The 14,612-nt window shown below is 44.4% G+C and overlaps 1 protein-coding gene across 2 annotated transcripts in view; it reads left to right on the top strand.

Moving 5' to 3' along the window:
- The window catches only part of MAP3K12 (mitogen-activated protein kinase kinase kinase 12), a 135,815-nt gene extending 123,960 nt beyond the window's left edge, over positions 1-11,855 (top strand). For both annotated transcript variants that reach the window (XM_088469172.1, XM_088469173.1), the window contains exons 12-14: positions 4,283-4,353; positions 9,234-9,507; positions 11,007-11,855. In XM_088469172.1, coding sequence (XP_088325298.1) covers positions 4,283-4,353; positions 9,234-9,507; positions 11,007-11,081 — 420 coding nt within the window. In that variant the 3' untranslated portion in view covers positions 11,082-11,855. The remainder of the gene's footprint in view (positions 1-4,282; positions 4,354-9,233; positions 9,508-11,006) is intronic.
- Positions 11,856-14,612: the final 2,757 nt, after the last annotated feature.

The raw sequence follows: 14,612 nt of genomic DNA, 5'->3' as shown, positions 1-14,612 counted from the left end.
GGTTTCCGCTTGTGAACAGCAATCTTCAAGTCTGACCACAGATTCTCAATTGGATTGAGATCTGGGCTTTGACTAGGCCATTCCAACATATTTAAATGTTTCCCCTTAAACCACTCGAGTGTTGCTTTAGCAGTATGCTTCGGGTCATTGTCCTGCTGGAAGGTGAACCTCCGTCCCAGTCTCAAATCACAGGCAGACTGAAAAAGGTTTTGCTCGAGAATATCCTTATATTTAGCACCATCCATCTTTCCCTCGACTCAAATCAGTTTCCCAGTCCCTGCTGCTGAAAAACATCCCCACAGCATGATGCTGCCACCACCATGTTTCACTGTGGGGATGGTGTTCTTGGGGTGATGGGATGTGTTGGGTTTGCGCCAGACATAGCGTTTTCCTTGGTGGCCTAAAAGTTCAATTTTAGTCTCATCTGACCAGAGCACCTTCCTCCATACATTTGGGGAGTCGCCCACATGCCTTTTGGCAAACTCAAATCGTGTCTTGTTATTTTTATCACTAAGTAATGGCTTTTTTCTGGCCACTCTTCCGTAAAGCCCAGCTCTATGGAGTGTACGGCTTATTGTGTTCACATGCACAGATACACCAGTCTCTGCTGTGGAACTCTGCAGCTCCTTCAGGATTACCTTTGGTCTCTATGCTGCCTCTCTGATTAATGCCCTCCTTGCCCGGTCTGTGAGTTTTGGTGGGCAGCCCTCTCTTGGCAGGTTTGTTGTGGTACTATGGCCCTCATTCAGAGGCGCTCGCAAGAAACGAGCGCTCGTTCTGAATGAGGGCAGCCGCTTTTATTTTTAAGTGCGGCCTCCTGATCGCTAGCTAAGCTGTGGGTTACCACCCACAGCTTTAGCGACCATCGCGACCATTGGGGCTTGCGACGAGACCCTAAGGTTGGGTCTCGGCAACCGCAAGCCCCAGGGAGCTTCCTGCTCTGATCAAGCAGGAAGCTCCCCACCGACATCACTGCTGATGTCAGTGCGGCCGCCCACAAAACGGCAGGCATTCCTTAAGGAACGCTTCCATTTGTGAAACCACCCCTCCGCCACGCCTACAAAACGGGCCGAGCTGTCGATCAACATCGACAGACGGTCCTTTTGTAGTGAGCTCCGGAGCGATAGAATTTCTCTCTCGCTCCGGGGCTTGCGAACTCGCAGTGCGGCCGCTGCACGTCCGCAGGGCCTAAACATCGACCCGGTTGCGAGCGCTCAGCGCTTGCGACTGGGTCTGAATGAGGGCCTATGTTCCTTCCATTTGATGATGATGGATTTGATGGTGCTCCAGGGATCATCAAAGATTTGGATATTTTTTATAACCCAACCCAGAATTGTACTTCTCAACAACTTTGTCCCTGACTTATTTGGAGAGCTCCTTGGTCTTCATGGTGTGATGCCTCTTGTTTAGTGGTGTTGCAGCCTCTGGGGCCTTTCAGAAAAGGTGTATTTATACTGACAGATCATGTGACACTTAGATTTCACACAGGTGGACTTCATTTCACTAATTATGTGACTTCTGAAGGTAAATGGTTGCACCAGAACTTTTGAGGGGCTTCATAGCAAAGGGGGTGATTACATATGCGCATGCTAATTTTCAGAATTTTATTTATAAAGATTTTTTTTTTGTATATATTTTTCTCTTTTCACTTCACCAAATTTGACTATATTCTGCAGACCCACCACATAAATTCAGATTAAAAATAAATAAAAATTACAGGTTGTGATGTAAAAAAAAAAAAAAAAAAAAAAAGAAAAAAGGTAAAAAAGCTAAGGGGGTGAATACTTTTGCAAGGTACTGTCTGCTTTATGCAAATATCATAGTCCCAATCCACATGTCAAACATGATTTACAAAAAGCTAGACTAGACTTTTTGGTGTCCTGAGACAGAAAAAGCATTGACGCCCCCCACTCCACCATTTTTCAAATAGGGACATAAGACATTTGCCCAAAAAAGAGGTGTGGCCTTATGGACTGCCAACAGAAATTGTGGGACAGATAGCTCTATGTGTATGGTGTCTAACTGCCATGAGAAGAGGTGATGGGTTTGGGTCTCAGGTATAAGAGTATTTTGAAATGTGTGTGTTAAATAAAAGAGGATGTGACTGAAGGTGCTTGTGTAGATGGCCAGATGAAGCGGAAACTGGCCAAGGAGGAGATAGTGGTGGCCAGGAGATGCTGGGGATAAAATAAAAGGAAAATACAGATGACAATGATTATAAACAGAAAATTGACAGTCCCGAGAAGCAACCCCCTGCCCTGTGCCGTAGCACATGTTGCATCACCCTGATAAAAAGCAAGAGAGACTTAAATTCTCATTGAGACCCATCATTGCTACAGTGTTGCATTTATATGCCCAGCGCACCTCCAATTGTAATAATCTTTTACCACAATCTCCACCAGTAATCAGATGGGGAATGTAATCAAGCAGTTTATACTATATGGTCGCAAGAAAATGTCTGGCAGATTTAAAATGTATTGCTATAGGCTGATCTATGTCCTTTCCTTCCAGTGCTTGTCTAATTAAACAAAGAGGTTGAGTTACTAAAGATCAGTTTTTCGAAGCCGTTGATTCTCTGCGGCTGTAAGGGCTGGATATGATAGGGCAATAGGAATACACACAAAATCAGGCTTTCCTTTTAAATCCAGCCCTCAATGCCAGCTTTGAAAAAAAAATCAATCTTTAGTTAGTATACCCTAAAGCAGAGGTTCCCAAACTGTTTTTAAGGCACCCTAACGGTCCAGGTCTTAAGGATATCCATGGTTGAGCACAGATGGTTAAATCAAAAGACTGAGGTACTAATTAAGTCACGTGTGCCCAAGCATTGTAATCTTTAAAACCTGGACCGTTAGTGTGCCTTAAGGACCAAGTTTGGGAACCTCTGCCCTAAATTGTTGGTAGCTCTTGTAGCATGTGTAAAATGTGTAAAGACTATACAATCCTACACTGCAGCTTTATAAAATCACAAATAAAAGCAGTACCTGCATTGAGGTTCATCTCATGAACCTATGTTAAATTCATCAGATCCTAAAATAGCCTTCTCCTATGTCTTATAACAGGCAGTCATATCAGAAAACTCTTCATTTCAAATGTGGGGTTTATTGGGTTATACCCCTTTTCCACCTAAATTCCGGGTCTGACCCGGAGTTGGAACAAAGGCCCTCATTCAGAGCCGCTCGTTAGCGGCAGTACGCTCGTTCCGAGCGATGTTTGCACATCTGCGCATGCGTACGGTTTTTAGTACGCATGCGCGAACCAGTCAGTGCGGCCAAAAATCGTTTGTACGCTATATAGCGAGTGCCTGCTATTTTGAGTGACAGAATGAGGCGTATGTGGGTGGTTACAGGGGAAGGTGCTTGAAAATGGGGAGTGGAGATCCGAACGCAGGCGTGCTTAAAGGTCAAAACGGGCGTATTATGGGTGTGCATAATTAATACAGCAGCGTCATTGACCACGTCACTGGGTTATTTTATAGCCAGAACTGCTCGCAAATTTGTGGTAGCAAACACCAACCACAAGAATAGCGAGCAGTTCATACGCTGGTCGATGTACTCGATTAATCTAATAAATAGCGGACATGACGTATGGTGCGAGCGGCCAGGGGGCGTTTTTAACAAATAAACGAGCGTATGTTTTGCTCGCTCGTTCAGACTTAGAGGTGTGAACAGACTGCAATTTGCGAACGGATCATTTGAATAGCCACCCCTTGTTTTTGAACGAACGACCGCAAATAGCGAACGGCTCTGAATCAGGCCCAAAGTTCCTATCCGGATCAGACCCGGAATTTTGCCGGCGCCGACTCTGGATATTCCCGAGTCAGCGCCGCTCACACCGCAGTCGGGTCTGCATAGACCCGGCTTTTGCGGAGTGAAAGTGGTCGCTTGGAGATGACGTCATCTCCAAGCGCCACTGAAGCCGGACCAATCGGTCGGCTAGCAGCGCACTCCATGTCATCGTGACCCGGAGTGCGCTGTTCTCACAGCAGGGTTTCACGGGCTACGCCCGTGTTAAGCCCTGCTAGTTACCTGGGTTTGATTGCCGGGTCACTCGACCCGGCGATCCAACTCTCTCCCCTTTTACACCAGGGAGCTGCCCGGGTTAACCCTTCAAAAACCTGGGTTTTAACTCCGGTGTAAAAGGGGTATTACTTGAGGTTTTCAATGCATTTAACTGAAATCATTTTATTATAGAGCTTATTTCCTAGCATTGAAGAGCGACAGGTAGTAATAAAGGACAGCAGGAAATGTGTATGATGCTGATAAATCCTCTTTTTGTCTCTCAGAAGAGAGGTCTGTCCTCCGAGGAGGAAGAGGGGGAGGTGGACAGTGAGCTGGAAATGGAGAGGAGACAGAGGTAAGTGGACCACTCTACTTGTGTTATTTTAGATTAATATTGCTGACCTACCATTATCTGGCAGAGTCTATAAATGTCTCTGTGACGCAGCTGAAGGTCTCTCTTTGTCCTTTGCATATAATCGTCTCTGATCTGCTTTGCAAATCCCTCTTTCTTTATGAGTGCGTAAGTGCTGGCTGTGTTAGGCACAGTAATTGTAGTGCCGACAGGAGACTATGGGCCTGATTTATTACCGATCACAACTGCGATTATGCACGCAATTAGCCGATTGTTGCGGATTCTGCATGTGTATGCATCGCAGTGCGCGAACCGCCCACTGCATTCGGGACTGCGATCGCAGGGACTATGCAGTCCCATCGCAGAGTGATTGACAGGAAGTACCTTTTGTGGGTGGTGACGGGGGGGAGGGGTGGTCGGCGAAACGCAGATGTGCCTGTGTAATCACTATTGCATTCGCAGTTGCGATCCTTGCTGAATCAGGCCCTATATCGCTCACAATGCAGCAGATCCCATTGTCATGTCTGTGTATACAGGGTATATGTATTCGGTTCTACTATCATATATTCTGGCTTGCAGCTGAGATAGAAATAATCAGATAAAAGAGAACTCTTATTTGCTGGGGCACTCTTTACTTTCGTTTAAACGTAACTTTTATTTTTATTTATAAGACTCACAAATCCAACAAACAACATAAATAAATTACAATAACAATAAAGGGTGGTTCCTATTAGTATTATATTACTGGAACCATTCAAGGGTTGCAGAACCTGACTTGTCACTCATATACTCAATAAGACTTGTCACTCATCCTAGAAACCCTCTGATTGGCCATACTTCGGTACTTGTACTTCACTCAGGAGACAAATTTGAACTGACTCTAAATTTCCTAGAGAAAGCCAGTGTTAAAGGTAAAACAAACATTAGACATTTTTCAGCCATACAAGGTACCTCTGTAGTGCGCATACAGGGTCCATCACCAAAGGCCGGAGGGAATCGAGTGCACCATTCATATATCACCTCTCACACTTGCTCTCTCATTGGTATACAGCTCAGTGATAGATGTATAATGCAAATACCAACAGTAGAAGCATACTGCGCTCTGGATTATATGTTTCTGACACTCTAATTGACCGTTCACTGTCCTCGGGACAAATGGCCAAAAGTAGAATGTGGGCATAATTGTACATAGCACTCTTTCCATACCTTTACTTTTTGTCACGAGCCGCCGCTAAGCAACCAGGACACCGCTGCTTCTGGCAACCGTGACGCCGGACGGCTATGTCACCTGCCGCAATGGAGGCTGGTCCCGGCACTTGATGCACCTGCGGCTTCCGACCAGCAGTTGCAGCCACTGACCGTTCAGGGGTGCTTGGCCAAACAGGCACCCTAACTGGCTGCAGTTCTAGTTATTAGACAGTGAGGACTGAGCCTTATGCCTAGTGTGTAAGACCCTGGTCCTGTTCATGCCTGTGAAGAATCTCTGCCTGCCAGAATCTCTGCCTTGAAATTTCGAACCTTTTCTCTGGTGTTCTAGTCCTAATCATCATTGTAGTCGCTGACTGCTGAACAGTACCCTCGGACCAGCGGCCCTACCTGTTGTCCTGCCACTCATATCTCCTCATTGCAGCGACATCAACTTGCGGCTCAGCTGCCCATACCACCTTTGTGCTGCAACATCTACCAGCGGCTTCGCCACTTATTCCGTCTCGGAGCAGCTACATCAGCTTGCATCCCAGTCGCTAATACCATCTCAGTGCTGTGACATCTAACTACAACCTCACTTATTCTACCTCGGAGCAGCAACATCAGCCTACGGCCAGCAACTCTTACCATCTCAGTGATCTGACAGCTACCATGTCGTTCGGATTCCCTCAGTGTAGCAATCCAGCTTGCTACCCAGGCACTTTGCTCCGCACCCAATTAGCGGCTCAGTCACTCTTGTCTATATCTGAATTCACTATACAGTCCATACCCTAGCTGCACACATCTCCAGCGATACCTGAACTATTGTGTAAGCCTCTGCTGTTCCGAGCTGGTCCAGACGGCAATTTAAGTACCGGTGAGCATACTCGGCTCTAAAGGAACTACAGGGCTGTTATTGGCATGAAGACCTTGCCAGTTTAACTCTAGAGGTCTTACGCAATAGTAGTTCAGGTCATCATAACATTATAACCGGCCAAAAGCAACGGCTAGGGGAGAAATTTTTTTGCCATGCATCCGTCTCCATTGAATCCAGCACAAGTATTAGCTGGTGAGTTTCAGACTCTTTCTCAGAAGCTACAGGATTAACTGTCCAGGTGGAGGATGTTCGGTTAGTCAAGCCAAGGTGCCGTAAGAGAGCAGACTGTGCTATCAACCTGTTCTCTGGTGCCAAATTTTCTAAGGGAAAGTTTTACTAGCTTTCCATTCCCAAGACCCAAGCTATTGAAGACTATATTCAGGAGAATTTAGCCAAAGGATTCATACATCCAACCAGTCACCAGTAGGAGCTGGATTCTTTTTTTGTTCAGAAGAAGGATGGCTCACTCCGCCCTTGCATCTATTATAGAGGCCTTAACAAGCTCACTGTCAGCTTTCCGGCAGCTCTACAGGGATTGTCGGGACTGCAAACAATGTAGTCCCCAGCACATGCGCTGTTCCCGGCGCCTGCCGGCTCCGTCGTGCGCATGCGCGAGACCCGGCTAGTGACGGGCAATCCGTCGCTCCGAGTCTCGCACCAAAGGGGGCGAGCTGTCGATGTTGAGTGGCAGCTCACCCCCTTTGGTGGGCGGGCCGGGGGGGGGTGGCTGCCCAAACAGAGGCGTTCCTGAGGAAATGCTTGCCGTTTGGGGGCGGCCCCACTGACATCACGAGTGATGTCAGTGGAGAGCTTCCGGCTCTGTTAGAGCCGAAAGCTCTCTGGGGCTTGCGATGAACGAGACCCTACCACAAGGGTCTCGTCGCAAGCCCATCTTGACCATCGCGTCCATCATCATGGCCGCTCACCCACAGCTATGCAAGTGGCCAAGAGGCCGCTCCAAAAAAAAAAAAAGCCCAGCCCTGATTCAGAGCGAGCGGCTCTGAATCAGGCCCTTGGTTCCAATCAGTGTCAGAGCCGGGTCAGACCTTGTTTACACTGCATCTTGGACCCGGGTTATTCCTTGGTCGGCTTCGTTTACACTGAACCCAAGTCTGCCCTACGAAACCTGTGTATGTCATTAGAAATGGCCTTTTTCAGGCTCACAAAGATGAAGTCATAAAAAATGGGTGGTGACTGCTCACTGAAGCTCCAATCAGCGACTTTTTGCTTGGTCTGGTTCGTATAACCCAGGTTGCGCTGTTTACACCGCACAGTTACCCGGGTCCTTCCCGGGTTTGACCCTGGTAGCTATCAGGGTCGGATTCCTTGGTCACTCGGCCTGTGTATTTCATGAGTGTCTCAATTTAAAGGGGTAGTATGGTAAGCCTATGTATGCATGTAGGCATTTAATCCACATAAATATATTTTCTTTGTGATCCAATGACATCGGTAAAATAATGAGATACCACCTATATAATGGAAGCCAGTGTGCCTACCTACCTCTCTTATGCCATGTTACAGCTGAGATAGATAAGGTCATCACCTCCAAGAAATTAACAACTGCATTGTAATGAGGCACTCGGGAGGCAGTGATTGTGGCTTTCAGCTAAACACTCCAGACTGTCTTTGGCTGTTTATATAGGGATGGATTCTGAGTCGCATGTAATGTGGTTGCAATTCTGTCCACTTACAGCAGTCAGAAATACCATAAAAATATCCTCCTGTATTCAGTGCTGGACGCATCTATGTGACTGCACCGCCCACAACCTTTCCATTGCGAGTGGAGCCATCATCTCTATTATCTGCGTTAGCACCATGGAATGCTTCTTCCACACGCGAACGCCCGTTGCCACCCAGTATGTCCAATCAGCCATATGTGAGAAGTAGCTGAAATGCAGGCTACTGAGAATTGCTCGTAATTTGCTCTAAGGGCTTGATTTTACAAAATTTGTGGAAGATACTCATTTTTGAGTCCAACCTTTAGAACTGCAAAGACTTTGTGTGCGCTGATAAAGTTGCACAACAGGCTTGTATACCATAAATGAAGAAGATTTTAGCACACAAAGATGTGCTGTGTTGAGTGAGGGAGCTCTTGTAACTTACTACAATGTGTATGTTATAGGGCCTGATGCAGAGTTAAATGTAGGACAGGTTGGTGGATGGATCTTGCGTGTTTTCACTCTGCACATGTTCCGGGGCTGAGCGCGCACAACTGTGGGATGTTCCGATTGTACACATGATTACATCTGTTTTAAGAGAGATCTTTTGCAGCAGGGATAATACTGGTTAAGTGCACACTGATATAGATGAGGGCTATGAAACCAAAAGTACAGTCTGAAAAGGGGCAGTGTGACCACAGAAAAATGTTACAAGTGAATAACCACATTGAGGGCTTTATTCTGTTTCAAGCGGCTGTACAATTTCGTCCCCCCAAAAATACAAATGCAGCAGGAGGTGTCAGGCACCTCCTTGCTGCATTTGCGATCCCAGCGCTGCAACCTAGGTCACAGCCTGGGATCACTATTGCGACCGTTGGTTGCTCCTTTGGTCAGGCTGCAGGAGCATTTGGTCATTTGAGAGGCCAGGAATCTGCGATTTCCTTGTACGCAATGAGGGAGCAATTATTGCCGACTTGCGTTGAACCATATCAGTCATAGAAGTCAGTGCTAATCTTACAGTGTTGCCAATTTCCTTAAATAACTACATTTGTGAGCTTTCAGATAAATGCAGATTGCTGTATTGTCTAAGTGTGTTCATCATTTTGTACCATTGTGTTCTCTGCAGAACCACCGCAGTGATTGTATGATCTGTTTCTGTGCAGGTGGCAAGCAGAGATGTCCCAACATCAGTCTCCAAGTTCAGAAAACCTGTCAGATGGGGAAGAAGGGAATACTACAGACCTCTCCCACAGTGTCACACCAGATGTGCTCAGCACCAACACAGACGAACGCCCCGATGAGCGCTCCGAGGACCTTGTGTCCCAAAGCTCAGAGCCTCCCCTGGATCTCCTGACCCAGTCTGATGGGCTCTCTGAGAAAGAAGCTGTTGTCCAGAAGGTGAAAACTCAGCTCAGCAATGAACAAACTGCGGGAGAGGTGAGAAAGCCACTGAGAAAAAGGGCTAGTTTGGAGGCACCTGTAGGTTCTTTCTTGCCAACTAATTTGTGTTTCTATGTTATCTGTGTTTCTCATTTCTATCCATAAGGCTCTTTTTTTTGGCCATAATTTCAGCAGAAACAGGCACCAAGTACAAGATATGAAGTGCTGTTTTTAAAAGACACTAGTCCTGTTGTTTTCTTTTGTGTTTATCTAATGCCAATATTTATCGGGAGATTTATCAAACTTTCTAAAGAGGACAAGCGGAGGTGTTGCTATGGCAACCAATCAGATTGTAGCTATCATTTATTGAGTACGTTCTATAAAATGATAGATATAATCTGATTGGTTGCTATGGGTTAATCCACTTGTCCTCTTTAGAAGATTTGATAAATCTCCTCCCCAGAGATTAATGTATAATAATATGCTTGCCAAAGTAATTGGGTAATTTAGTAACACCTTCATAGAAACTAGCACAAGTACCAGCATTTTTGTCACTGCCCCCTAATCCCCTTTTCTCTGCTCTGAGGCATCCTGCAACCCTTATTAATAGGTAATAATTCTCTCACATATTGTATTCTGAAGACACAATACCATACCTCCCAACATGACCCTCTCCAGGAGGGACACAATGCTCTGGTCCTGGACTTTCCTGGTAAGAGGTGGGGCTGCAGCACAGTTCAAAATTCAAATAGGGGAGTCACACCAACTGTCATTTCACACACTGCCAAACATCACTGGCTGGGACTCACTGGCAGTTGGTGTAACTCCCCTATTTTAATTTTGAACTGTACTGCAGCCCCACCTCTGGAGCCGCCACCAATCATAAATCACCAGGGAAGTCCAGGACCAGAGCATTGTGTCCCTCCTGGAGATGGTCATGTTGGGAGGTATGCAATACAAGTTGCCTATGGTATTGCCTCTCTCGCTATATATATATATATATATATATATATATATATATATATAGCATATAGGATATACTTAGTATACTATTTTCTTTGTACTAGGCACACATAAGCAAAGCCATTTTTTGCTGCTAAAGACTCTTTAAGCGGCTGTTTCTACATTTTTATCTTAAAGAGCCGGATTCAGAGGTGTGCATAGTGTCAAAGCCACATGCAAGCGACCGATGTGTTCAGTCTGCGTAAGCGTCCGAGTTGCCTTGTGCATGTGTCCCGATTGTTACCGCAGAAGCTGCCAAGTTCAGATGCAGAGTCTGCGCCTGCATAGGGCTGGTGCAATTTTTGATGGTGCGACTTAATACACACAGCGGCGGATTATTATTATAACCTGTGGCCATCTCAGTAGGAAGATCACCGGCTGCGGCATTAGGCATAAAGACGCAGTTGCGCTGCAGCAAAATACGCTGTTACATCTGCAATGGCGTCCACCTCTAAATAAGACCCTAACTGTGAATATTGTGCCTGCGATGACTTCTATTCTATGTACTAATCAATAGAAAATACAGGTACAATAAGTTTTCTTTCTATCCGCAGAACGTTGGTCTGTACGATGACTCGGACTGTGACAGCACTGAACTTGACCATTCGCTGGCTGCAGCAACCTCATGATGCCAGAGTAAAGATACCTCCTGACTGTATATAGAGGAATATTTATATAAATAATATCTATAAATATAATACATAATATGTGAATAGACTGAGCCACAGCCCCCAAACCTACATTTCCCCACCTCTCACACACACACTATCTCCGCTGATTTAGCAGGGGATCAAGGTTTGGATGCACTGAAAATAAAAGCCTGCTCACCAAAGCAGAGAGAGACAGTAATATCTGTACCCTGTCTATCTTTACTGGCAGGTGAGGAGTTAAAGTGCACAGAATAAAATCCTTGCCTCCTGTCTGTGTACTACTGCAGTGGGCGGTTGTGATGTAATACTACAAATTACCTCCAGTCCTCGTTGAACCACATATCAGGTTTAAGAATGTTTGAGCATAGGTGGTTCAATCACTGTGGAAGTTGGTTTTACAGCACCAACACCACCAGTTCACCTAAAATGCAAGTTGGTCCAGATTGAAAGTTGTCTTGTAACGTTCACAAATTTTGAATTTTGGAGATGAAATTGCCTGTCTCATTTGCCTTCTGCAAGTGGAGGAGGGGCTCACTGCTCAATCTTAGAGATGGATGACCTCTTGTTAATGTCTTTATATGTCGAGAAAAATAACACAGAGCCACAGAACACAGATGATCACAGATAACTTCATTTTTTTTTACAATTTCCTGATGGTCTTAAATAAGCAATTGTGAATGTTTCTAAAGCTATTACATATAAAGCAACTTGTTATTTAGAGGAGCACGAAACCTAAACTACAAGTTGGTTTATGTTAAGGAGCTTCTAATAACATTCATAAATGTGTGAAAGTTCCACCACCTTGGCAGAACATAATGTGTCTTTGCATACAGGTCTGCTGGGCATAGGGCAAAAATCTGCCACCCAACCTCAAATTATTTTCAACATTTTCTCATCTAAGAAACTCCTGAAACTTTTACATTTATATTTGTGAATGTTATTGACTCTTTTAAGGAAGGTAGTCTGTATTTTAGGTATAGTGGTCCTTTAAATATCCTGTCTATAGCTGTATAATACTGTATATTTAAACAAATCACTGCATGTAATATTCTCCAGAATTCCAGGGCCAGCGGCTATGGACAGTAACCTACAATTTTACTATCAATGTTGGAAATGAAGAGCATACTGTAAACCAGGACTATAATGGAATGTAGAATTGGCACCTTATCTTTTATTAATCAGCCAAGGGAAGTGAGAAGTCTCCAGCTGGTTTCTATGCAGCATTGTGATATGTATATTTTCATATGCATCAAAGTGTAATGATATTAGATGACAATCTCTAGTATCTAGAAAGCAGTTTCCAGATAGTGTCCCTTTCCCAGAAGATTTTATTTTATTAATTGTGATAAAAGGGAGTTTAATGGGCCATTAAAACTTAAATGGATGTGGATCTAATATGAAAATGTATTTTGTAACATTCACAACTGGCTATCTAGTATTGCTTACAGCAGATAACATGGTGAGGGTATTCTCTATAAACCAAAACTCAAATTCATTATTTTATTGTTTTATTGGGGAATAGGTTAGCCTGGAGATAGATACATAAGGTAGTGCAAGTATTCATCGGTGTGTAGCCTATCAATGTTGTAGGAACAATCAGGGAGGAAGGGGGGGGGGGGACTCTAGCCGGAGGTCCAGACTGCAGAAGAGGAGGATACACAGCCACACTCCCAAGATTCTCCAGTGGGAAGCACCGAGTGTAAAGTATACACAGTGACCCATACACACATGCTTGGCCGCACACCCCTAGTACCGGGGTCTGATAGATCTCCATGGATAGGAATTATTGAATTCGCTGAGACACAGTGTTCATAGAGAATTAATAGGCTTATTCCTGTGAATATTGGTTTCCCCATATTGCCACACACATGGGAGTTTGACAGGGGAGTTGGAGAGCCCCTCAGCTGTTGGTCCCAATTTGCCCATATGCATAGTTCATTTCTTTTACAGGCATATTTGTGAATGTTACAAGTGGCTGTTTTATATAAACCAAAATGGATTTTATGTTTTATTGGTCCTTTAGTTTCTGCAAGTCACTTTGTGCAGTGAACATCTTGTAAAGAAATTCCTATTGGTGCTAAGCTCTGCAAATCTGTCTTGCATGTAAGGTTTCACTGAGATACATTACTTTTCCCAATCAGGAGTAGTGAAATGTACCTGTGAGCTACACATAGTGGAGGCAGCCATATTGTGGATTAAACCAAATCTCACCAGTGATGTCTCCAGTTCCAAGAAAATCATACTTCTTATCATTTACTGTTGGGGAACTGAGACAAGTGGGAGTGCGCACAACAAGGGATTGAGGCCATGCATCACAGGGGCATAACCAGTGCTTCCCTGTCACACTCCACCATCCTGTCCCTACGCAGAGCAGCAGGGAATGGAGCAAACATCCCCAACTGCCGGTTGGATTGTCCCGATCAGGAAGGAGGACATAGCCTCAGCTCAGCACTGTCCGGCCTAAAGCAGGGCACTAGGGGGGTATGGTAAATTGATAGACTAGATTCTCATGAATATTGGTTCACTTCCCAGAATAGCTGCTTCCTCTGTGTCCAACATAGAACAGGTACTTTATTAAGTGGATACAGGACGTCTTACATTGTGTATGGCTCCTGGACAATTTGCTATAAAGAGCAAGCAATGATGATGGGGATACTCTCTGAGGCTTTCTTGCAGGAATTTGGTTAACAGGGCAAATTTCGGTGAAGGGTGCTAGGGAAACACAGATGTTCAAGGTGCTATGATCAAATAGAGGTACAAAATAGTTAAGTGAATTACGTTGTATTTCTAGCAAGGAATGTAGCACTTATTGAATAAGATTAAAAGGAAAAAAGAAATAATATATTTGGGCATGAGGCATTTAGAGTGCAATGAAAAATGTTACCAGTGATGGTACCTTGTCTCCTGGATTATTTAACTCTATATTATCAAGCATTGGCCTGCTACTATCCGATAACTTGTCCTGTAAGATCAGCTACGATACATCATTGCAATCTGCTGTATACTATCCCAATTGGTTTAGGACACTCTAGACCTGGGATTCTGTACCTGTGGGAGTACCTTCATTCAAAGAAACCGGATTTTCCGCCACTAAGACTTAACTTGATAGCAGCTGTATTTATAAGATATAACAGAAGTGAACGATTTTTTTTATATTTCAAGAGGGGTTCTTGCATGATTCCTATCATCTACAAATTTACTGACAGTCAGTAAGAAATAAGTAAATTTTTTGAATATCTGTAAAAAAAAAAATTATATACATAAATTTAGTGATGAGTATAAATGTGACATTCTGCGGACAATAGGAAAGTACGCATCATAATTCCACACTCCATTGTCGTCTGCCTGAGAAACGTAAACCATTTAATTCCCGAAAATTGCTCGCTACATTTTCTATACAATGCTGGTAATCAGGGATTGAAAGGTTTATAACCCTAAAATAAGGAGATGCTTGCTGAACATTTTCAGAAATATTGGAGATGTGATTAAAGAAAGAGAAATGATTGAGGG

The sequence above is a fragment of the Taudactylus pleione genome, unplaced genomic scaffold (genome assembly GCF_031769625.1).
Source record: "Taudactylus pleione unplaced genomic scaffold, aTauple2 ptg000089l, whole genome shotgun sequence".
Lineage (NCBI taxonomy): Eukaryota > Metazoa > Chordata > Amphibia > Anura > Myobatrachidae > Taudactylus > Taudactylus pleione.
Note: the sequence above shows the minus strand (reverse complement) of the source record. Positions and strands in the feature narration are given on the sequence as shown.